We start from the raw sequence: 26793 nt of genomic DNA on the forward strand, positions 1-26793 counted from the left end.
ATATTCTATTAACAATACACTTTATTAATTGTATTCCTGATCTGTTTACTTTGAAAATATTACAGTTCACCTTTAATGATGAAACTCTGAATGAAAACATCCAATGAAAGGCAACTAAGGTAAAGAAATAAAAGGAAGAGGTTTTTAAAAAAATAAAGTCCCCGTGGTGACAACAACCACTGACAACTTGTGTTTAAGTTTACACAGCTGAACAGTCCCACTGAACTCTTAAAACTAGCCATGTTCACAACTCTGTAGGATTTGTGCTTATGGGTTTTTTTGGTCCTGCAAAAGTTAAGAGTTGGGTTTCAATACAGCAATTCTCTATAAAAAAAAACAAACATGACTAAGTTCTCCTTCTTATCTTGTTCCACAGAATTAGAACAAAGAATCACTTGGTAAAAAGACCATTAAAAATTTAAGAGAAATGCCTAGAGTTTCAAAAGGCATAAGAATTGATATCTACCTGCAATGTTAAACAGGAATTAATTAGATTACAGACAAGACTGGATTAAAAATGGGTCAACTGGTGTCAATATTTTTAATCTGCTCCAACTCCAAGCCCTATTTACAGCACGAGACAACTAAGCAAGGCTGTTTTGGGAAAGGAGGAGGTTGCCTCGCTGTGGAAAGTGATGTTTACAAGTCATTGCCGGAGCTTGCCTATTAGTACTTTGGGCTCATTTTAAAAATGCAGAACACACACACACACACACACACACACACACACACACACACACACACACAGCTATTCAACAGGAAAAATGATGAATTGTCACCTTCTGAAATTTCAAATGGCAATCCTTGGGAGTTTTAAAATTCTTGCCAACTTGCTTTGTAATTGCAAACGGTCACAGATAAGCCACTAAAATATTTTTTTTTAAAAACAGTATTTGTCACAAATCTCTCCTCCCACAGTCAGGATAGATTTTTACCTGTTTGGAGAGAGAAATCTGTTGTCTGGGGGCTAGCACGCAAATGGATTTGTCAGTGCCAGAAGTGAAGGTGCTATAAATGCTGGGCTCTTCTGTAGTCATGTTAAGTTTAGATGAATGGTATATAATAAAGACCAAGGCAAAAAAAAAAAAAAAAAAAGCCATTCTTACAGACTGTCAGGGGCTTGACAATATTGTGTGCACTTGTGTCGACGAGAGGAATCTCAGAGATCTATGATCTGAAACCTCTGCTTATCAGATTATTCAAAAAGCAAAACAACCATTTTAATGCCATATGGGAAAATAAAATGAGCACAGACAATTCATACTGAAGAGAAGTTTCCTTCATGCATGCCTGGCGATCATCCCTCTATTCAATTATTTCCTATCCACAGTTGTGACCATGGACTAGCCTGATGGTTCTCAACCTTTTTTAGACTCAAGGCATCATTTGTTCTGAATTTAAAAGCACCTTATTTCAAAACCTAAATTTCACTGGTTTGTTGGGAGAGGAGGGGTTTGACTATAGAAAAAAAATACTACAGCAAGTACTTTGCTGCAAAGACCTCAGAGAGCTCAACGGGGCAGAATGGTTTTGATGCTGTGGCTTCCTAGTTGAATTTGGGTTTAATCTTGTGAATAACTTAGTTTGGGTTCATCTTGGGAATCGCATGCAGTATGTCAGTCATTGCAGTATTTGGTGCTAGTGAAGCCAGGATAGAAAGGAATGGTTCAGCTGACTCTTTCCCTTCTCTCTCCACTGTACTGTCAAGCTTTGCTCCACAAGACACTCGTTTCTTCCCCTTCGCTCTACTGCTGCCTTGTCAACAGTCTGACAAAATATTACAATAAATCAAACTGAAATATTGATGATTACATGCAAGAGGTGAAAGAAAAACCCATTACCTTTCCGTTAAATACACGTTTTCCTCAATAAGGTCGAAGTAACAAGGCATTTTTCCTTGCTTGGCGAACTCCTTCCAACGCTGCGGGTCTCTGAAGTCATCCATGATGCACAATCGACCGACCATTGCTGAATCCCGAGGTGATGACTCCATCTGTTCTCCCTCCATCTTTACTTTCTTCCTTTCTCTCAAGTCTCCATCACTCTCTGAGTCGCTTTCCACTTCTGGCCTTCTTTTCTTGGGCGGTCCTCGCTCTTTCATGTCACTTTTCTCCAAAATCTTTGTCTCTTCTTTCTTCTCATTTACAGTGACTGGCTCTTTTGTCGAATTGCTGCTGATTTCGTGCGCCTGAACAGAACCTTTTTCCTTTTGGCTGAGAGCATGAAACTTGCTCGAGTGGCTAGGGAAATGAGGCTTGCAATCATCATCCCAATTGTCATCATCTTCATACTCCTCGTGGTCCTCCGTTAACGAATCTGGTACTTGCCCCTGTGTTCGTTCACAATTCATTGAGGAAGGCCTACTACTGGATCTTGGGTCCCAATAACCATTGCCTTGCCAGTAATTCTGTGAGCCACTATACAGTGCTGAACTTTGCTGGTAGGCATAACCCGAGTATATCCCATAGCTGCTATCAGGCTGCTGATATGTGCTACTGGGTTTCTCTGGTTGGGAGAAGTCCCACCCTAGGCTCCCCAGATCTTCTGTCGAATGAAATCCATCCACCCTAGAGAAGTCTCCTAAGCCAGCCTGATTACTGAATCCAAGCTTCCCTTGCCTACTGTCTGGCTTAGAAGAATGTGTCTGCTGCCTACATTTATTTTCATCACTTCCAAAGCTCTCCAAAAGGCAAAAGGGCTGTTCTTCTTGCCTGCCAATTGGCCTAGCTATGGACATCAACTCGTTTGAGAGCATTCTTTCCTCTGAATTTGGTTTGCTATTAGAATTTGAGGTTAGGTCCGCCTGACTTGTACTGTCAACTCCATCGCTCTGTGGCTGAGAAACGTCTAGCTGGAGGTCTTCAGTTTCCTTTCTACTGAGCTCAGTAGATGTTGCTGGGCTCTTATCCATTCCCCTAGGAGAAACTTTGCTCTCCATCTGCAACCCGTTTTTGTTTGCTGTATTATCTGGCCTTTCTTCATAGTAAAGTTTGCTGGGCTCTGGCCAGTCGTCTTCCCAATGATCAGAGTACCGCCTATTGTCCTGGCTGCTCCGAGATGAACAAGGACTGCTTTCCTCCATTGTTATAGTAGAATTTTTGGGGATTACTACAACTGACTGAAGACGCTTCCTTGGGATACCATCATCCGAGTCGGAGTCCTCTGTATCGCTTTCTTCACTCCCTTGCTCACTCTCACTTTCTGCTGTATCAGAATAATCATCAGGGTGGGCAGGAATGAATTCAGAAGTACTGCCACTACTATCGCATGTTGGGGCTTGAGCCACAGCGTCCATTTCTTTTGCAGTCACAACAATATCACATGATGGAAGCAAAGCTTCTGGAAAAGCTGACACCACCATGGACTCTGCTCTTTCCTCCTTATCCACTGACGTGTCGAGAGGCTGGCCCTTCGGGTCATCCGAGCCAGTTTTTTCAAAGACAGAACTCTCTTCAACTGCTTCCTCTCTCTCCAGGTGTCCCACTGGTACATCTAAATAATATGAATGCTCATTTTTAAATGATGGTTTTCTTTTTTGGAAGTCAGGCTCCATATGCTGGCCATCTAATTCAAGTATCTCTTCAGTCTCAGAGCACTCCAAGAATTCTTCACTTTTATTCAGCCTGGCTCGATACACTTTGGAAGTATAAGTTTCCTCTAGGCATTGCGTAATAATTAGATTGTCTACATTCATTTTCAAGGAGCACTCTTCTTGGCAAGAATCTCGGCTTGAACTATCTACAATTAAACTTAGTTTATGGGAGGGATTAACAGAACATGGTTCATCTTCAAGCGAAGAGCTGGAATTCCGATCCTCTGCATTTTCATACTCGCACGTAACCGTTTGTGGCTCTACGTGAATGTCCATAAAAGTTTCTTGAGTAACTTTTATATCAGTGGGTTCCATTTCGATTTCTGAATGATGTAAGGAAGGATTAGTGTCATCAGAAACATAGCAAGAGACCGGATCTTTGGTTTTGTTACAAGGAGCTGCCTGGTCATCCCAATTTTTAAGTAACATTTTAGAATGACCTACACCGAGAGCTGGTGAAGATACAACCTCATCTTGGACTGGAACGGGAGCCTCCGTTTCTTTAAATGAACTGTTGCATTCATTAGACTGTACATGAGAATTATCCAGATCTTGTACTTTAGATGACATGTATACACTTTCAAACCCATTAGATGCCAACACATGTGATCTATTAGACTTCAGAGGCGACACCTCTGATCTACACTGACTATCGTCAGAGGATATTGCAACGTCTTCTGCTTTGCAGGCACCAAAAGTTGGCAAGTCATCAGACCTACCTTCTGGGGAACCATTTAGATTCAGTTCAATGGGACAGTAAGTTCTTAATTGATCATGCTTTACCTTTATTAAAGTTTCTTGTTCACTAATACTGTCGTGGCATTCATTTCCTGTAAGTTCATCAGATTTGGAACGAGGAGAACTGACTTTCAACTCATCTAGCTTTTTAAAAGTAGGTGAATCATTTAACTGCTTTAATGGAGAAACAGTCTTTTCCCTTTCACATTTTTTCGAAATAGACATTCTTAACTCATTGCTTTTCAGACAAGAAGCGTCTAAATCTAAAGAATTAGAATGCTGTCTGATTTCCTCAACCAATTCTGTACAACAGAAAGAACTTTTAAATTTATCTGACTTTGGTGCAGACATCTTTGAAGGTGTGGACTTATAACGGGAAGAGTTCACATTGCTGTCGGGTTTAGAATGGGAAGTCCCCCTTCGATACCCCAGTTCGTCCAGGGGAGAGCACCTTTTTGCTGCTTCGCTTTCCAAGCTCCTTTTCAAGTCACGATCTGATTTTGAAGATGACTTCCCTCTTCGCTCCATTTCGGCATAAGACGATTCTATTTTGCTGTCCCTGTCTGATTTCGAATAGGAAGAAGTTCTAGACTCTCTATACGAGGAGGAATGAGATGATGTGCGCCTCGAGTCACCTGACCGGGAATGTGTCCTCCGATACTCCTCTTCCGAATCTGAACTCTCCCTCATCCTGTTATCCATGTAAGAACGAGAATATCTTGTCCTCTCTCTGTAGGGGGAACTTCTGTGGTATCTCCGGTCAGACTCATAGTAATAAGACCGTTCTGATCTTGAATAGGAAGAGCTGGTTCTAGAGCCTCTATCAGATCTGGATCGAGAGTGAGACCTGCTCCGTCTTCTGTCCCTGTCTGACCGAGAGCGAGAGGATGTATACCTGGAGTCTCTTTCTGATTTGGAGTAACTAGAATATTTTTCCTCCCTGTCTGGTTTAGAGCGCGAGGAGCATTTCCCCAGATCCTCACTTCTGAAAGAGGTGGAACACTTCCTCGGATCTTTTTCCTTTTCCGTACTTGATACTTTTAGTTCATGGGACCTCTGGCTGGAAGACGTCCTCACAGAATCTTCATCGGACTCAGAACCCAGTACCGGGCCATCAGATTGCGAGAATTTCCTCTTAGAGCCCTGTTTTTTGGCGCAAAGAGAAATGCCCTTGGAGCCATCTGAAACATCTTCCTCCTTCCCAATATGGGAATCTTCCTTCTGTGGAGTTGTTTCCGTTTGCTCGGCTATATTTTGAGTTAAATGTTCTTCAAAACTACTAGAAACAGTATCCTGCTTAAGGCTCAGTTCTAAAGGTTCTTTCGCTAGCGTATTAGATGGCTCCTTTGGAGTTGGGAAGTCTGCTTCTACAGCTGGTGACGGCAGCAGTGTTACCATTGTTGGTAATGGAATTGGCAGTTGTGAGAAAGCTGCTGTCATTAGGACTGGTGTCGATGCTGGTGGCGACACTGTCTGGGGAGGCGGTGGCGGTGGTGGCGGCGTTCTTGGAATATCTGTTGCTGCTGCCGCCGCCAACTCCATTACAGGTGCTAAAGCTGCTGGTGGTGGCACTGAGGCTGTAGCTGCCAGTGGTTTTGCCGTAACACTAAGCAGATGCTTTTTAAAATGGATCTTGCCCAATTCCACCTTAGGCTTTGGCGGCGAAGAGTCTTCCACTGCAGAGGTATCGCCAAAGTCCATTTTAATTTTGGGGGCGAAGTCAGTTTGAAGGGATGTAGCAGGGGAGTTCTGAGTTTCATTTTGTTTTTCATTTCCAAGAGCCGTGAGAAATCTATTTTGCAAGGTTTTCTTTGTTAAACTGAAGCTGAAAGACACCTTCTGTCTTCCTTGCTCCTCAAGGTTCACCTTTGTTTTCGTGCCTTTGGGCAAAAAGCGACTAGAAGCAACACCTTTGAACACCGGGCCTTTGAGAAAGCCAGGCTTTTGCACATTTTCAGTCTTGGCCTGCAACAAAAAGAAAAAAAAAGCCATTAAAGGAACTGCTTTTAAACTAAACACACTGCATAGAGAGGGAAGCCATTTCCTTTTAACTAATGAATTTTTAATGAACATATAAATTTAAAAAAAAATCGTTAAGCTGGGTTGAAGTCAGAGATCGTATGTTCACAATACACTCTAGAACTGGGGAAACCCATTATGCGGTAATCCTGAAATGTAAGCGAAAACCTTTAGGACTCAGATTGAGACTACTAATTGGTCTGCCTGACCAATGAAAACTTGAGACCATTTATTTTTGAGAGGTAAAGGATAAATAAGTGTTTAACCATTTCAAGAGATAGCACCGCTCTTTCTTCTGAGCGGAGGAAAAACACTGACAAAACAATAAAATGAACTGGATTTTTGAGAACTGCATCTATTTCCCTCCACTTTTTAGAAGACTTTGCCTGGTTGTCTAGAAAGATGCAAAAAGGGATTGGACACATTCTTGGAGGAAAGGGGCCTCAGCAGCGATTTAGCATGACAGTTAGGGGTACGTCCTCTGAATCAGAACTTCCTAGGCCTTAAAATGCTGGAAACTGCAAGCAGGATTTAAAATCTTGGTTAGACCCAGTTCACTCTCCCTTTCCACCTCGGCCCTCTGCAGGTATGTGACACAGGAGATTGGGCACGATGGACCAATGGTCTGACCCAGTAAATGGCAGTTCTCATGGTCTTAATCAGCTGGGCCTGTTACAACCAACACGCCAGACAGGCTCATGAATTAGCTTTTTCCAGTGAGCTTACCCTACTCGTGAGTCATTTTCAATTCATCTGCATGTAGCCAATGAACCTGCTCTAATTTAAGTGCCTACGGGGGTTGGCATTGGGTGCTGGCTGCAGCCCAGGCTGGGGATTTTGACTGGGTTGTGCCAATGTTCCTGCTGGGACCAAAGCCAGAGGTTCCTGGCTGAAGGGTCTTGCCCCTCCACTCAAGGTCATCACGCCAATCACTATGTTTGGGGTCAGGAAGGAATTGTACCCCACAGTCAGTTTGCTTTGGACTTGGGTTACTTTCATTTGCGGAACTCTGCTTGGGATGGCTTGAGCATGTATTAACAACCTCTTACACAAGCAGGATGTTGGCTGCTGTGGTCCTCTTACTTTACCTGTGGCAGGTAAGGGTACTATGTCTTATGTCGTGTCAGGGTTGATGGTAGTTTTACCAAGTGTTTAGATTATGGGTTTGTATAGGATGGGTTGGATAGGGATGATCCTGCCTTGGGCAGTGGCCTGGACTGGATGACTTCTGGAGGGTCCCTTCCAGCTGACTTCTCTAAGAGTCTGTAATAAATTTCTATTACAACTCAGTCATCCATGCCTTTTCTTACCTCCATGCTAAGCTTGGACCTAATGCTGAAGATCACTTGTGTACAATACCACTATCTGACACAGGCTGGAGGAGGTCAGCATGAAGTGCTGTTGTCCCTCTCCTGACTGTGCTTGGTTTTGCAAGCAAGTGGCACTGGGGATAATGCAGCACCTTGAACAATCTGGGACCATTATTCAAGAGAGCCTTCCTGTCTCTGCAGCTGACATTTGGATGCTCATGATGGAAATGGAAAGGGCGGTTCAGGCTGATGAAGCTTTCCCAGCCTCTCACTTTTTAAAATTCATTTTCTTTATTGGCCTCCCATAAAACCAGTGATTAGAAATTTTGGGGGCATGAAGCAAAATGTGCCTATTTGATTTGACTTTTGATCAACCATATTTTTTTCTTTACCTATGGCTCACCTATACACAAAGCATAGCACTAACTACACCAACGTAACAGTACAACCCCTCAGAAGGGATGCAATTATAGTGGTGTACAGGTGCTTATGCTGTGCAATTATATCAGTAACAACAACAAGCTACCGTAACTAAAATAGCTGCAACGGGATAAAAATCTGTGTAGACCTGCGATTTGAGTTCCTTGGCTTTTGCCTAAACACAACCTTGGCAACCACCGTTTCCTGCAACCCACCCACGGTGAATTACTTCTGTGCCATGTTATCTTTTAACTTTGTAAAACAACGCCTAGTTGCTAAGGCTAGAGGCATTATAGTAAATTATTAAAACAGGCACCAGTGGAGTAGTAGCACCATTCATTTTTATCTGCTTATACACAGTAGCCAGCTTGGGCATAAGATTTCCTTTGCAGTATTTTTATCGATAGCAAAATACATTCAGGTTCTAGTTAAGACTACAATAAAAAATGGCTGTTAATTTTTGGCGTTTAATCTATGACATGGAAGCGAGCCTGATTTTCAACAAGCCTCATGGGGGGGAGGGGGATTATGCTCCTTTCAAAGTGCCTAATATTGGGCACCTAAAATTTAAGGGGGGAAAAAAATCTCTTGTGAAGATGCAGGCCTACATACCTGCGTAGCCATGATTACACTGTATTAGAAAAGAGGTGCCTTATGATCCTTTGGGAAAGAGTGTCTAATAAAGACATGTGGAAAGTATTACTTTTGTTTCTACGGATCTGCAGGCAATGTTTTCTGGTTCAAGGTACCCTGCCTTTTTACACACATAAGGCACATATTCACCCACATCTAACTGCAATTGCTGAAGCTAATTTGGCAGCTTTTTTTTTCCTTCTCCTCTGGCAGAATTTCTGGAAAGCTGAACAGCAGGAGTCAGAGCAGGGTGACACCTTAGACACTAACTCATTCAGAGAGGCATAAGCTTTTATAAGTGATAGTCTACTTGCTTTTAATCTGTGACGCAGCAAGACAACAGCTCTTGACCCTTATGGCCAAGCTGTCATCTACAAAACCTCTCTGAATGAGTTGGTCTCTAAGGTGCCACCCAGTCCTGTCTTTCCTTCTGCCAGACTTCAGCCTAACGTGGCTCCCTGAGAGACTCAATGTTAGTGGCACCACAACCATATACCTATGTCAAAGCATGGACTCGGCCTATCGATGGTCCTATCATTAGTGCGCTGGGAGTTTTTCCTAATCATTTAAATAGCCTTACATGACAAAAAAAACCATCAAAATCTTTGACTCTTATATTCTCCAATGCATTTTAACAGTAAGGCTTCAAGTTTTTTTCATACAAGTTTCTGGTAGGGGAACTGGCTCAAATACTATTTTTCCACTGTATATGTATTGTACTGCCGGATCCTACCAGCAGCGTTTTGATCAATAGAGTTTTCTAGTTTTTTTGAACAAAACCTTGTATAAAATATTATTCATTAGTTAGAACTTTGGCAGTTTGGTTAAGACCCAAGTCAAAGCTGTAATCCAAAGCCTCCGGGCAGAGGGTCTCAGATCTGAACCCAGACTTGAACAGAGTGGTTGGGATCCATTTGCAAATAAAATAACATACTGGTTTTTGAAAATGCAGGTACTAAATGTTATTCCTGGCTGTAGTGATGTGTTCAAGATAAAAGCCTCAATTTTGAGATATCTACCTCACCTTTTTATTTGCTCCCTCTTTCGGAGGTTCTCCCCCCAACAGGCAAAACCCACAAACTTTAAAATAAAGCAAGTTGCACATTAAAATGACAGAAAAGGACATTTAAAGACTCTAGGAGCTGGAATGGTTAAAATTAAACAAAGGAAGCCTCTTGCATTTGTGTGTCACGGAAGTGTTTTATATTGGTCTTCAGAAAGGTTGCTTTGTGTGTTATGAAAATATCAATGATGGCAAGCAAGCATTCAGTCTGTGCTGTACTGCTCACCAGACAAGGTATAAAAACAGTGAAAGGAGGTCTTGTTTAAAAAACAAAAAACCCATGGTCTGACTCCCCATTTGCTAAGGTGGGCAGGAAACACCCTGTGAGGACATCCAGATCGTAACGGTAAACAACTATTGTCCTACTGCATTAGAGATACTAAATTAAAAGCTCCCCTCCTAGCCTGGGAAATGATTCAGTGCTTCAATTGCAGCACAGTTCCTCTCTTTCCATGCCACTCACGGAGTTAACACAAACCACTATTGAGAATCTCTTGAAACCATACGATCTCCTGAAAACAAATAGCTACTGCTATTTCTATGTCCTTAAAATATCTTCTCATTAAGATACATAAGCCAGGTTAGAAAAGTTAATATACGTGTAGGTTAAATGCTTCAAAAGGCAGCAATAGCTTTCTGCCAACCTGCAAAAATTAGTTTTTGCATGGATAGGCCTAGCAACAGCAAGGAAAGAGCCGTCATTTTTTCAAGAACTGTGGGGACCACAAAATAATTTTGTAAATCTGGATTATTTTTGAGGAGTCCCAATATTGTCAGATCAGGTACTATGTATTGGCTGGACAGGCACTCTTCCTTTCCTCTGGCAGAGGAAGACACTCTCACTTTTTCCAGCTGATAGGCTACACTTCTCTCAAGAGTCACGTGAAAAGCTGATGTTTTACTCACCTCAATTTCTTCTTCTCTATTGCAATCCAGCCAGGAAAGCATGCAAAAGAAAAAAACATAGAAAGAAAGTGTAAATACCAAGCAGAAAAAACAAAGTTTTGGGGAGATTTAAAAAAATAATAATAAAGAAGCATGGCGGGGGGAAGGGGGGGTGGATTCGTTATTGATTACTTATAATCAATAACATCTGACTTCCTAAATAGTCCCAGTGTAATAGCTAAGACCCCTTTGAAAACAAGAATAGCAATTTGTTCCAAGTGCTACTTTTCTTAACCGCTAATCACATATGCCAAGTACTTTTAAGGGGGAAGCAGTTGCAGATGTTCCCTTCAAAGATCAGCAGCATCTCAAACCTTCAATATCCAAGGATTTTTGATAGAGCAGATCTTGTTAAAGCAAATAGCCAATTAAAGCGATGCCTTTCTCTGATGGTTTAAGAATTACTCATTGAAACGGAGAGGTGATTAAGATTTTATGATTGAGGGCTTTCAGTGATGAAGTAATGAAAAACCAACTGGAGAAATCTTAGTGCATCTTTGACTTTCAGTTTTGGGTTCCTCTTTCTGATATGATTAGAAAGAAAAAACAATCAAAGAACCTGTCTTCCAAAAATATCCTCTCTAGCACAACCAACACTACAACATTTACAAAACTATTTTTGTACTGCTTGCTAATAGTCTCCAGGGTAACTAATTACAGATTGTAACTTAAAAAATTATATGCAGCACTTGAATTCACAAGTAATACTATTCCAACTCTGATCTTCTTTAATACTAGAAGATTAAATAGTGCAGTAACGTGGATTAACCTCACAAATTTCTGAAGGAGGGAAATTTAGTTCTAAAAGTTTTTTTAGGCTCCACACACCGCCATGCTACACAAAAGTTAGTAAAGTACTTTCTCCTATACGGTGGAAGAATAAGAGTGGTATTGCTGTTTCTATTTTTAACTACATGGGGGATGCTAAGGTATTGTACTGATTATAATATTAATATACTTGGGTTTTTCATACCTGTCACCAGAGATGACCATTTCAGCTTCATTTATGTTAAAACTATCCATCAACCATATTGTTCAAATGGGTTTCAAACACTTTAATATAAGGATATTAGGTGTGTGGGAAGCTTTCCATACATATACATGCACATACATATACACACACCTTAGAAATGAGTTTTCCCAGCCAAATGCATAAGATGAAGAAATATTTTAAACTAAAAGGGGAAATAAAAGATTCCAGGCCTTTTTAAACTAGATCAGTTCTGACCCATAATTTGCCGCTGGTGCAGAGCTAATGGAGAGAGGGTGCAAACATTTCATTCGTGTCACCTAATTTTAAAGAAAAAAGACTAGCTTCCACTTTCTGTACAGTTATGAGAGCGAAACAGTAGCAACCAGATACTCCACTTAAACCACAATGCTAAACAGTTAAGAACAAGCTAAAAGAAAGAGCAATCACCATAATACAGTCTTGTCTCTATGAAGACACACATCCTATTGAAATTGTATTGTTTGCAAGTTATAAATTGCTTTTACAATGGCAATAATAGGCTTTGGGATGTTTTTATTAAGGAAACGTGACCCACAAGTTGAAATGAGCTGTGGGCTACGCAGACAATGTGTGTGTGCTTTAAAGAAAGACCTGGATGAATCCTACAGCCCGTTAAGAAAAACACTTTGATACAAGTTAGTATTTAAAAGGAGGTTTAATTTTAAACAGCACAGATGGTGAAGTACTGCAAGCCAGAACCACCATCGTTCCTGTGAGTCACATATTCTGAGTGCTAAAAGCAAGTGCTTATGAGGGTCAAAAATACACAGTGAGATATAACTGGGAGTCAACAGATGAGCGTCAAAAGAAAAAAAAAAAATGCAACCAGAATACACGTTGTGGCATAACACAATATAGTGAGTAGCGTGGGCGCATGCAAGCTGTTTGTTCTGGAAACAAAAAAAGTTCCCCCTAAAAAAAAAATAAATAAATCACAGATTTAAAAATGGAGTAAGCAAGCGAAAAATGGAGTAGAGCAGAGGATGGATTTTTAAGTCAATCGCTTGTTTATAACCAACCCTGCTGTGGGGAAGGGAGCAGAAATTAGTCAAGAGGAATTATCCAAGATGATGGAGAAGTGCCATGCATATGCTAATGTACACATCGCTGCCATGGCTTTCTTCCTTCAAGGATCTCCAAGCAATGAAAAAGATTGGGGGTTAAGTCTTCAGAAGCACCAACGTGACTTAGTAGGTTCGGGGCGTGCCGTTGTAGACATACGGAGATCGGAGCTAGGCAGCTGGGTGTCTAGTCCCAGGAACAGAGGGACTTCAGCAGGCAGGGTCAGCGAGCTGGGCTCCCCAATGGCATTGCTCCACCACTCCCGATGCCTACGTGGGCTGAGTAAACCCCACATCGACATGCCTACGCTGCTCTGCACCACTGCTATGATGGAACATACCGAGACCGTCATTCCAACATCCACGTTCAAGATGGCTTGGGCAGAAGGCATGGTACGTTTCCATCTTATAGACCAAGTCAGACTTGAGTACTTTACAAAGGCCTGAATTAACAATTTAGTTTAAAATAGTGCTCAAGCTTCGACAGTACTTTTGAAAGCTTGACCATAGGTCTCAACACCACCAGGGAGGGTAAACGGAGGCAAAGAGCTGTTAAGTACCTTGACTCAGGGAGCGTCTACATGTTGCCTTATGGTGACATTGCTACAGTGCCATGCTTTGCTGCTTCCTTTCGGAAGTACTGAAGCATGGTGCCATACAAGCGGTTACTGCCCTGTGTGTGTGGCACATGGGTAGATTTTGCTGTCTAGTCACCGTAGCAGCACGCTATATCCAGAGAGCATGCCACTACAGCCACATAGCTGGCGATCAAGTGTAGACACGACTGCCATGCAGTCGTGTTGCTATGTTGCCATACAGCAATGTGTAGACGCGTCCCTAGAGTCATAACATGCTGGTGGAAGGCCCGCAATGCAGCCCAGGGGTTTGGCAATGTGATGTTCGGGTGACTACACCCCGTTGTCTCTAGCGCGTCACAATACGACAAGCTGCAGAAGAGGTAATGGGGACTCCTAAAACCAGAAAAAGCACACATGCAGAGAGCCTTAAAGAAAGGGCAGTCACTTTGGCAGCAAGGAACATTAATACCCACTTTGCTTCCATTTCTAATAGAATATCTCCATTCACTACAGATTTCCCAGGCAAACTTATGAATGCCCACAGCTCATCTACTCTCCTGCAATGACCATAACAGTCTAGGCACTTAACACCTTTTGTACTTCTGGCAAGCAAGAAAGCTGTTTCATAATGGGTTGCTACTAGATAGTCCCCAATTCACCAGAAGAGTCCCTGGCATTTACTGGGATTAAATGGTCAAAATAAATCCAGCGCAGAAAGATCCCATGCTTAAAAAAAAAAAAGCTGCAAGCCTTGAACAGTCTGAGGAACGGTTAGCAGGCAAAGACCCAAGCCAAGATTTAGGAAATGGACACGGTGCAGGTCTGAAATGTTTCCCGTTTTATAGCCAACTGTTTACTCTCCCTCTTCTTTTTCTTTTTTGAAATAAAGCATTGACAGAGACTTCTATATAAAACATGGATGCAGCTGGCTTTAGTGACACCACCACAAGATACTAGCACTTGACAAGTAAGTTTGCCTGTAACTCTTTAGTTTATGCCCAACAATTCAGGTGTTGAAATGCATGCTGGGAGAACGGCCCCCTCTCCCCAGTTCTTCTCCACCTCACAATCCAGCCACGCGTGTTTTCTGGGCAGTACCCAACCAGTTGAGGAAAGCCAAAATGGTAAAAGGACTCCAGAAAGGAGGATAATTCTGACCTAGTATTTACACTCAATGAAGTTTAACTCGCAGCAGTTCACTATGATTTGAGCAAATACCATATTTTCTTACATACAACACCCCCCCTCCCAAGTAAGCTACACACCTTGTTTTCAAAAGGCAGAATGAAGAAATAAAAGATTTTTGCTTCTAGTAAGTAACCAAGTAGCAGCAGCTATGGAGCTGAGCCTGCAGACTTTACTTGCCCTTTTGCCGGCTAAGTGAGCTTACCATATTTCCTCACTTATAATACACACCCTAATTTTCAGCAGCTGGTTTATGGGAAAACATTGCATTGTAGCCAAGAAAATACTTTAATTCTCCTTCCCGTCTTGCTACCGTATTAACAGAGCAGAGCAATAAGGAACACACTTAGGTTTACAAAGTACAAACCAGGCTGCTACAAATCTGATACATTCTCAAAATCTTATCTGAAGTTAATTGATACTGGTGGGAGAAAAAGAAGTAAGGTGCTTTCACAGTCATGATACTTCTGCCAGCAATGAAAAAACTGAGCTTGCAGCAAAAAGCAGCTCTTTCAACATATGCGATAGAGCTAAACTGACCTGAACTGGGTCTGCCGCACCTTGGGAAAGCTATTTTCTTGCAGAGCATTTTTAAGTTAAGAGGTAGTAGGTGATGCTGCCAACCACAAGTTACAAAACACCCTTCCTACATTGCACATCAACAATACATAACAGCTTCCAGAAATAACAAGAAACCTGCTTTTAGCCTGAAGTTCGTTCATTAACTTCCTACTACTCTAGCTTTCAACTCATTGAAACATTTATGGGATTAGATTTGAAAGAGAAAACAGCACAAAAAGGCAGAAGAGTCCAAGGACATCACAGTAACTACAATATAAACCTATGTTTTTTTGTGATAGCACGCAATTTAACCCAAGACTGTTATGGCAACCTTCTTTCCAGTAAATTTCCTGTATTGCATTATATAAACACAAGAACGTGTTCCTATAAAATTGTACACGGCTTTACTTTAGTCTCACCCCACCTGGTAGAAGATAGCTTGCTTCTGAAAGGATTTTTAAAATGTCAAAGTAGAAGTCAAGCTTTCAGCTGAAGACAGCTATGATGAAGTATATGGTGAGTAGGACTCGGGTGGATATAATATCAGTACCCATTTATTTGCTTATTGCAATCTTATGGAAAATGTTTTAAACGCTAGCCCCAAAACACAGTTTATAAAGCACATTTAAAAGAACTATTTTGACAGCCTGAGAGCTAGAGTGAAATGTGTTTTTCTCCAATGAAGTGGCAGAGAGATGTGCAAGTGAATATAACCAACCCAAGCACCACGCCTGCCTCTGGCTGCCTTCTGTAGTACCCGGGAATCCAGATACTTACCCAGAATGCAACCTCTGACCCATGCCATGTTAGCCAGGGGCTTTGTAATCCCGAGACATGTTTCCCCCAGATACGCAACAGCTCACGTTTCTTTTATCAATAATTTGTTTTGTGCCTCTACTCGGTAGCACCTCCCATACAGCATACACACAGGCTTTGCCTACATTAAAGAACATTACCCAGAATTTTTACTTAAGACATTACCAGTGCAAGCCATAATATAGAGCAGGGGATGGCAACCCACAGCACACATGCCACATGAAGGCACATGCATGGATAGCGGGGAAAGGGCCGGGGCTGCGTTGCCGCAACAAGGATCAGGCCCCTGGAGGCTCTCCTGCCGGGCATCCCTGGCACACCAACATCTTACAAAGTCGAGGCTGTGGGTGTTTTTGGAGCTCTGCCCAAAAACGTCGCCAACCCCCGATATAGAGTCTATATTGCAGATAAATGTCTGGCAGTTTTCAGCATTTCTGTCCGTCGATGCCCACAAGCTTCTTGAGCGGCGCGAGTATAGAAAGAGCACTTCCCCCATACGATTCAACCAAAATCTTTAGAAAAAACACCTGAAAAAAGAAACCACAAAATGTGACTGGTTTTGCATGGTCTTCATTGAGGAAGAAAGGATCCAGTCTTGAAGAAAGACTGCTCAGTATATTTTTGAAGCTCCAAATTAACACATAGGAAGTGCATTTTTTTCTCATTTTTCCTCCTAATGCATAAACCTAGCCTTAGACGGCCAGGCGGCTGAAGTGTTTCCAAGGGCTTTTTAGCATTTTTGGAAAGAGACAGACACTAGCATAAACTTGACAAAAACCAGAACTCAATATTTAGGGATCTTCAAAGCTTAGAAAGTTAATATGACTTCTGTATATTTTTATAGGACTGACTGCACAGGAAGATGCGACAACTATCCTTAAGTAACTTGATTTTTATAGGGGCAGAGCACTTGATGTTACTCTTGAAAGAGATGACAGAAGCATTTCTCTTCACTGGGGCTAAGCAAAATGTAGTGCCTATGCCATGCAAGAGTCAGAGCTCTGCCCATACCATAGCTTTTTTTGCTTTTCTTATTAATACCCATCTAGCTCCAAGAATGATTGACAAGTTTACAAAGTGTCCCACTAAATATCACTTACTAAAATCACACATAAATGCAAGTTCACACTAAATGCAGTCAGGTCTTGTAAGCTCTTCAGGTCAAAAATAAAATTAAAAGACAACGACCAACTCACATTCCTATACTTAAAGTGAAAACCAACAGAGTAATTTCTGGCGCCCTTCCATGCACACCTTCTTTCAAGAACTTGGATCTGTCACATGGAGACCGAGAGAACAAAAGGAATTTTTCTTCTTAAAAATACTTCACAATTTTGAATTTCTTAACTTGACAGACTTGACTTCTCAGCCTTAAATGTTAACTTTTAGATTAAAAAACTTATAAATTATTATTCATGTAAACTAACGCTGCAAATCATGAGTGACTAAAGTTCAAAAACTGAATTGGAAAATTTTGCAGGCAGAACGATCCTTTCCTATCCTTAAGTCACTGAATCATTAAAGAAAAATTGCTGCCTCCCCCCGCAACCACCGCTCAAGGCAAGATCATCCCTGTCTAAACCATCCCAGCCAAGCGTTTAACTAATGCTTCAAAGCTTGCACAACGCTCATCTCTGGGGACTCCAGTGCTTAGCCACCCTCACAGTTATAAAGTTCTTCCTATTATCTAACCTAAATCTCCCTTGTTGCAATTTAAGTCCGCTACTTCTTGTCCCGTCTCCACTGGACAAAACGAACAACTGATCGGCATCCTCTTTCTACAAAGACCCTTTTTGTATTTGCAGGCTGTTATCAAATCTTCCCCCTCACTCATCTCTTCTCCAGACTAGATCATCCAAATTCTTACAACTTTTCCTTATGCCACATTTTGGAGGCCGCGAATCCTTCTTGCTGTTCTCCTCAGGGCTATCTCCAACTGGTGAACACGTCTCTTAAAATGCAGGGACGCAATACTGCAGGTGAGGTCTCACCATTGCTGAATTACAGCAAAAGGATTACTTCCCATGATGTGCATGTAACGCTTTTATTAACTCTCTTAACTTAACGTTATTAACTCTCCTCTCCCCGGTGTTGCACTGACGACGCCTTCAACTTGTAAATCAATAACCGCCCCTCAGCAAATCTTCTGCATTTTAGCCCGTCATTCCCCATTCTGTATTTATGCACGTAATGGTTCCTTGCTAACAGCATCTCTTTACAGTTATCCTTAAGGAATAGCATTCCATTTATTGCAGACCATTTTCCCCAATTTATCTGCAGCATTTTAATCTTAATCCCGGCCTTGTGCGTCTGCTCAGCTCAGCCATCCAGAAATTTGGTACGCATACACTCAACTTCACCATCCAAAAAATGAACAAAGATACTGAAAGCTGGTGGATCCACAGAGGGGTCCTGCAAAATCCCCCCACCCTTAATACCTCCTCTCAGTTTAACACCAAGCCACTGATCGCTACTCTATGCACTATTAGCAAAGCCAGCGTATACCCATTTTGTGGTGGTTTCATCTAGATCATCCTCTCTTATCTTATTAATGAGAATGGCAAAAGAGACCATCTCAAATGCCATACTACATCAAGATGCATCCCATCCACTGCTCCCCCGTCTACACAGGTGAAAACTGCATTTCTGTCCCAGAAAGAAATTATGCTACTTAAAGAGCTTTTACTTGTAACAAATTCACATTGGTGTTTCCTTATCACCCTGTTACTAAGTGCTTCCAAATTAATTGACTGGAGATGTGCTCCAGTCTCTCTCTGGCCACTGCAGTTAGCATGTCCAGTCCGTAACTCTTTGCACCCTTCATTTTACATTTTTAAAATATGGGCAATCTATTTGCCCTTTTGCCGTCTTCTGCAACGTCACACAACCCCGGGACCTGTCAGACAGAACATATCCTACGGCTCTGCAATTGCTTCAGCCCATTTTTCAAGCACTGCAAGATGAATCTCATCAGACCATGATGATCTGAAAACACTTAGCCTACCCAAATAATCATTAACTTGTTCTTTTTTTATATGCATGGTGAAATACTTACCCCCCCTTCCCTTGTCCTTGAGACTAACTGTTCTCATCACCTGGCAGCAAAGCATTTTTGTGAAATAAATACAGGAATACCAAATACTTCAACCTACTTCATTGTCCATTATTAGCTTCCCTTCTCCCCACTAAGGGACCTACACTTTCCTTGCCCCTCCTCACTTCTAATACATTTGTCAAATGCTTTCCATTATGTTTTATGATCCATCTTTGCTACCTGTCTCTCATTTGTGCTTTGGCATCTCTAATTTTGTCCCTACCTGTTCCTATTTTACTCTTATCCTCACCTTAGCAATGAAGGCAGGTTTCCACTTTAAAAAAAACAAGCCCTTTTTAAAGTTTTGAGTCACTGAAGAGATCACGGTTTAGCCAATCAGCTGTATTACTGCACTGACTATTTGCATGTTATTCCCCTGAAAAGACAGAATAGGGTCTCTTGCACATCATACTAACTGCCATTTCAACCCTTTTTTAAAATTACAACATGCTTGTTTAGTGGCTTTTCCTTAGCCACAAACTTTTTTTTTTTAAACTTAGTATTTTATAGAAGCTTAACTCATTTGCCGGTGTATGGTAAAATCACCTTCTATTTCAGATTCACAGAAGATACGACTACAACAACCTCTCAGACTCATCTTTGACTCTAAAGGCATAGCCTATGGTCTTCAGTCATACTCTTATAAAACAAACTATTAGCTTTTCATGTGGGATGGCTTTCAGACACTGCTGGGTTGGGAAGTCATGGCAGTAATGGGGTTGAGCACCTAGACCCATTACACAAAAGAGAAGCCAGCATCCTAAGCTCAGTCTGTACTTGCTGCTTTCTAAGACCTGAAGAAGGGTGCTTTGTACCCCAAAGCTTGTCAAACCTCTCTCTTAGGATCCTAGACAATGAGGGTTGAAGGGACCTCAGAAGGTCACATCTAGTCCAACCCCCTGCTCCAAGCAGGACCAGCTATACAGTTGGGTTCAATTAAAAAAAAATCACAAAACAACCCTGGGCTCTCATGTGTCCTGAACAATCACAGTTACAAAAAACCCTCCAACCCTACTATCCTTTTCACAACTTTCACAATACAAGTCAGTACAAAACTGTCCCTCCCTTCATCAGTGACTCAATTCAATATGGCCTCTTCTCTTCGGCAGGTTTCACAAATCCTCTCCCGTATAGCCGTATAGCTTCCAGAGAAAGAAAGTACATCCCTCGCAATGAACAAAGCAACATCACACTAGAAGCCTTCAGCCACAAGAAAAGATGCCTTGAAAATTTTTTTTCTTTGCCTTGGCTACTCAGTGAGATGTGAATGCAGAAGCCAACGCAAAGAAAAAGTCAATATAAAAAGGATTTACATTTTTCAGTAGACAAGTAATTTGTGCTATTTACTGCCAACATTAGATGATACTGAACTTTTTTCTAAAAGAAAATTTTAGAGACCAATTTTAGTATTGCAGAGTGGACTGATCTCTATTGCTAATTGAAATAACAGTTTTAAATCACAGCTTCCATTTGTGCTTTAAAGAAGTTTGTTTTCCCTTGGTTGATAACTATTCAAGATGATAAACTTAGCCTTTACACTTAATCAGGTACTTTTCCCTAACTAGGATATGTAACATCTACACACATGTATTTATGCAAACACACAGCTTTGCAGGCATTTATTTCAATTTAAGTTTTTACATTTTTATAACGTTACAAATTAGTAAGCGAAGCATCTATTTACTAGCTTATTTTTTACATGTTGAACTTGAAACTGGCATTTAATTAAAAAGGCTCAAAACCCGCCTTCTTAAATTACATATCTAATGTGCTGGGTACATGAGAAAAAAAAGTTTGCTTATAAAGATGCATTTTGTATTTAAAATATCAAGTTATTAAAACAACAAGGAAGTGTTATTATAGTTTGGGAACTGAACTGATGGTTTCCAATTACCACGTCTTTCAAGATTTTAGGACCAGAAGACCTCAACCCCTTGCACCTAATTTTCATTCACAAACTGGAAGAGAACAAACTTGCCTCCTTCTTTGGTTCCCAATAGGTTTTGTAGCTCAGAACAAACCAGACATTGCACTGAACTTACTCAATACATTACAATGAAGAAAATATTCTCTCTCCACCTGAAGAAGTGGCTGCTGATGTTAAAACCTGGGTTACTATTTCAACCAAGTCTTGTTTCAGATACTTAACCATCAACTCCCTCAGTTCAGTCGTGTGACTTTCTGTAAAACTTGAGCAGCAAGCATTAACTGCTCAACTACTATTTACTTAATTTAGATGACTAATAGCTTAGAGTGAGGTTTATACCTTACAGACTAACTCAATCATAAGATTTTGTGAGCTGACTCTTGTTATCAGATGCTGTAAAAGGATGTACAGAAAGCAGAGTACAAGGACAGCAAAATGAGAATAGAAAAGAAAAGGTGAGGGGGAGAGAGGGATAAGAGTGGAGGAAGAGAGGGGGCAGTGCTGAAAGAAGCAGAAACCCCACAGGCTTATATAAACTGGCAAATAGCCTTATTTAATTTACACATGCCTTTATTTAAGAATCAAACTTTTCTTAATGGGTGGATAAATATAAGTGACTTCAAGAAAAGTTTGATTCTTAAATAAAAGTAAGTGTAAATTAAATAAGGCTACTACTTATAAGGCTGGGTCATGTCTACTCTAAAAGCACTGTCCTGGGAAACTGCCATACAATGCCATACTGACAAGGCTCTCCTACCGTGGACACAGCTGTATTTTGTACTGGTATAATAAAGTAATTCCCAGCAAAAAAGCAGTGCTGGTATTAAGTACTGTTTTGCAGAATTACTGCATCTGTGATGAGAGCTGCTGCTGGCACCTCTCACATATGCAATGAGCCAGTGTAAAAGCAGGCGTCCAACACAGACCTTGGGTGCGAAGCTGACTGGCAACAATGCACAGTGCTGTCCTGACCTGGCAGGACCACTCTTGATATGGGGGAGTAAAAGCTGCAGTTCACACTCCACCTCCTCTCCAGCCCAGGCCTGCCCCATACAACTACCAACATCAGTGTTGATGGGTACCATTAGACTCAGTAAGATCTGAAATAGGACTAGCAGCACATATGAAACAAGAGCTACTCAAATCGTTTCACCTACCCCACTGAATTGCCAACTCCTGATGCCACTTTTATTAGACCCCCACATTAAGCTGAATTTGAATCGACTGAATAAGCACAAGGCTATATTACTATTAAACCCTTACCACACAGTTTCTGTACCTTTTATTTTCAGCGGGCATGTCTACACAAGACTATTTAAGGTACATTAGGTGTGCATCTCCACATGCACGCCCTTAATGCGCTTTAAAAATGGAGATTTGGGGCTAACTGCACCTAAATTTAACACCTGGAAATACAGGTATCAAATTTAGGCACAAATAGTTAAAGCACATTAATGCATGTGCAGACATGTTAAAGCGCATGAACTCGGTGTGTGGACTAACTTGGGACTAACTTTGGTTCCAAGTCAGTCCACATGCAGCATTAATGCGTTTCAATGCCTGTATGTGCAGACACCTGACTAAACCCACTTAATGTGCATTAAATTTAAGCACACAAATGCATGTGTAGACATGCCCAACATGAAGCATTATAGCCTGACTGCAGAAGTAAAAAATCATAGACTCTACATCAGCACAAGCAATGCTTTTACATGGTGCCGAAGCAGCTCATGAGCTGCTGGACATAATGAGATAGCATTATTCATACTCAGAAGTTATACACAGACAAATAAATTCCCAAGTCATTTATCATTTCTGTAACTCAACTGCCAATCGATGCAACTATTCCCAAAAGAAAAGCAAATCCAAAGGGTTGTAACCTTTTGTGGCTGGTTTATCCACAACATACCCGGAGATCAAAAACTAGTAGGAATTAGCACAGTTTTTGCAGCGAGCAAAAATAAATGTCATGCTAAATTACTGCGAGTCAGTTTGTAGCTAACACTATTTCTGATACACAAGTATGTCCTCGCTTCCAAAAAACCACACAATCACACCTGGATTAGGTCACTGTGACAAAGGGAGAAAGGTAGAAAATCCAATTACTTCTCCTCTGAACCCACACATGCAAAAAAGAGAGATCGCAATAATAGTCTCTGGCATCCTTCTGGAGAGACACGCAACCCTGAAGTTGGAGCAATATAAAAATATTAGGTGAATGTGGTTTCAAGTATCCACTCTAGCCTCAATTCACAACCTCCTAATACCAAACCTACTGCACTTGCCTCGTCAGCTCTTGCCGTTTTTCTAGACCGTTTTTGTATTTTTGAGGCAGCTTTCCTTTGATTTATGACACACCAGAAAAAGAGACCATCTGTGTAAGGTAAACCGCAAATCTGAGGTAAGCAAAAAAGCACACGCAAGGACATTTTTCCCCCCTTTCATTTCTCCTTGGCAGGATTCTCCTACAGCAGTGCCAAGTGTTGCCATGCATGCTTGCTGCTATGTAGTACAGAATTTCTTACAAGTGATGAGCCACTGGCACAGATATCAACTTCTAATCCCAAGTTAATATTTTTCCTTTAATGTATATAACGCCCCCCCCGCACTGTAAACAAAATAAGATGGACGCTGAGCACTGACACTCCCAGAGCAGCAACAAAAAGATGAAGGGACTGATCTTATTCCATTCCCTTGGCATGCAAGTGGCATGGAGGCATCTCAATGTGATCCTATCCCACCACGCTCAAGTCTCTGAAAACCCATTAAACACAAAGAGGTGGGCAAGTCCTCCCCCTCGCTGCTTTTTGAGGTGTCGTCTGCAGGCAATAAAGAAAGCAGTTCACAAAAAGCGATGCTTTTTTGATTTTAAAGGGCTTGAGCAGGTTGGAATAGGACATCCTTGGATGCTGAATGGGTGGAAAAGGATCCAGCCCTAGGAGACTTGAGTAATACATCTGCCAAGTCTGACATGCACAGTATCTCAAGTGGACAAGAGCCACTAAGAACAGACTCAAAAGGGATTAGAGAATAATATGGAAACCTTATAGCTCTATAAATTTTTATGATGATCATTTAAACTCCATCCTTCACAGCTGGAGGGAATACTCAGTACTGGAACTAGTGAAAATGCTTGTTCTTGGCCAACTGGCAACCTCAAAGCTGTCCTAATGGAGGCAATTCTGTGCTAGCAACCAAATAAACGGTGCCTCTGGTTCCAGAGGATGCCTGCCAGGGTAAGTAAGTGGGAGGAAGAATGACCGTCCTAGCAAAGGTCTGAGCTGATTTGGTAGGAGTAACTAAAGTCTGAGAAAAGGAAAAAGATGGATAGGTGGAGAAAAAGGTCCCGCTTTGAAAAACATTTGATTTTTTACTGCTATGCTAAAAAGGAGACAAAGGGAAAGTGGGTCAGAAAAAGCAAAGGCTGGCAAGAACACCTGAAAAACTCCAGGCACTATTACTTTATCAGCTGCTATTTATACATTATAAGGTTAAAATATTAGGATTTTAGAGCAGCTAGAGAATTTTGCTTTGGGAAGCAGAGACTCAATCACTATGATAACGCCAGCATGCAGCAGCACCTGATTTTTTTTATTCATTTATTTTGTGAATAGTACAAATCACAGGGCCCTTGAACTTCCCCTTGCCTAGGATCACCCTGACCTGCAAGACATGCACAGCTATCTCCACTTCACCCTCTCCTCCCGTTTTGTTCAGCACAAGGAGATGCCTAAATAAGAAAGAAAATGAGTACTTAAGTTTTAAATCTTGACAGGAATCATCATAAGTGATGTCGTTGTCATGGCAGCCGTGTAAAGGATTACCGACTGGGAACACGGCAAGGAAATCAACGGCTGCGCATGGACAACGAAGAAAGGTGGAGAACGAAAGAGATGCCATGGTCCAGCTCAGACAGCATGGAAAAGCAAGAGGAGGATATTAAATTCAATCAAAACTAGTCGGGTACCAATTCATCATCTAGTAGATACGCCAGGCAGCACGGCTTGTCCACTGGCCTGTCTTTGCCTGCAGGCATGAAAAAGCAAAAGGTCCCTACCGGGAATGCGCAGCATACACTTAGAGCAATACAACAAACAATCCACAGCTTTCTATCAAGCATCATCAATCCACCTGCAGTTGAAATATAAGAAAGATATAGTATAATTTGACTGATGCCATGTAAACATACCCACAAAAGCAACTGCTCTTGTGTCTCTCGCTGTAGGGTAAAAACTTGCAAGAAAAGTTATAAAATCATTTGTAACGGGTACAGAGACAAGGGGCGCTCCATCAAATGAACGCCGTGTACGAACTCCAGAAGTTGAGTGATGTTATCTGCACCAGAGTAACTTGGTATTTGCAAAGTGCCTAGCAAACTCCTAACTTCCCTAATTCTTCTCTCTGACCTTTCAAATATTTTAGCAGGTCCCTGGAAGCCTGAAATTAAAACCTACTTTCTAGAGCCAAATCTTGCACTGGACCTCAGAAGATCTGGGTTCAGCTTCTCTGCCTGCCCAACTGGTAAGAACGAAAGTATTGCCATTCACTGGCTCAGACCACAGCGCATCTTTTACCGTGTCGGGCCGTGGCAAAAGGGGCAATGGGCTGGGGCAAGGCAGCATGGAGTGCCATCACAAACTGCTCCATGACAACATCCAAGATATTGCCAAGCTGGCCGTGCACTGCCTGGCTCGCCATGGCAGCGTGAAGTGCATCTCTGGCCTCATCGGCAAGGAGACCCACAAGGCGCTGAAGTTCTTGGAGGACATAAGCCGTAACGCTGTCACCTACACAGAGCACATGCCAACTGCAAGACCGTCACCACCACAGACATGTCTATGCACTGAAGTGCTGGGGTTGCACCCTGTACGGCTTTGATGGCTAAACTCTCACTCCCAAAACCCATGTCGCACACCATGGTAGCAAGCAAATGCTACTAGGAAGAATGAATTGGGTCTAACCAGGGGTTTTCCACACCCCACCCACAACCGCTCCTCTCTCACTTGAAGCCTCCAGCATTTAAGGTCTAGGAAGCTTTAATTCGGAGGCTGTGCGCTTAACTCCTATAAATCCCCAATTCCCTGGCTAACCCCATTAGTCCTAACCCAGCTCCCAGCACTGCATTTTAAGTCTGCACCCCCTTTCACTCAATCATTTTTTATTTTATTTAGTATAAATACTACAAAATATTTTTAAAAATTAAGTCACAGGGAATTACCTAGATTTTACAAAAATAAGCAGAGGGAAAGTATGCGGGGGGGGAGAGGGGGGGAAGTATGTAAAAAAGTTTCACCCTTTTTACCCGGAAACCTGTTTGAAAATTCTTTCATTCCACCAAACTACTGTTGAGGGGGTAGTCTTAAGTACTTGTATAATATGAGCTCAACTTTTTCCTCCGATTCATTTTAAGCATACAAAGTACGCCTACCAAAACGCAGAATGGGTATGCGCATAATAATGACAACATAAATATTCTATCAGACACCATCCTAGGAGAGCTAATAAACTTACAAAGGAAAATGCTTATGGCCACAAAACTGACACTTAACAGGAGGAAGTAACACGGTCCTAAAGACTGTGCTGAAAATGAAACATCACAAAGAATCATCATTACGCAAACTCAGAATCTCTTTCTATATGAATATGCACAGAGCATCTTCAGGCCACTTCCGTGAAGGCTCGTACTAATATGATGGATTCCCCTTGCTTTTAGTTTTGTTAACAAGTGTCAGCCACTTTGTTAACTAGTGGACTCCAAGATGAACATGAGTCGGCAGTGTGACGAAACCATCAGAAAAGCCAATGGCACTTTATCGTGCATCAGCAGATGCATGACAAA

At 41.6% G+C, this 26793-nt stretch overlaps 1 protein-coding gene and 1 pseudogene across 1 annotated transcript in view; one reads left to right on the top strand and one right to left on the bottom strand.

The window, feature by feature from the left end:
* SETD2 (SET domain containing 2) overlaps positions 1–26793 on the bottom strand; it is a 126982-nt gene that overhangs the window by 88621 nt on the left and 11568 nt on the right. The window contains exons 2-3 of the mRNA XM_019529809.1: positions 10682–10697; positions 1842–6295 (exon numbers count right to left, since the gene is read on the bottom strand). Coding sequence (XP_019385354.1) covers positions 1842–6295; positions 10682–10697 — 4470 coding nt within the window. The remainder of the gene's footprint in view (positions 1–1841; positions 6296–10681; positions 10698–26793) is intronic.
* Positions 13094–25921, top strand: LOC109305445 (annotated as a pseudogene).

The sequence above is a fragment of the Crocodylus porosus genome, unplaced genomic scaffold, assembly GCF_001723895.1.
Source record: "Crocodylus porosus isolate Cpor-Errol unplaced genomic scaffold, CroPor_comp1, whole genome shotgun sequence".
Classification (NCBI taxonomy): domain Eukaryota; kingdom Metazoa; phylum Chordata; order Crocodylia; family Crocodylidae; genus Crocodylus; species Crocodylus porosus.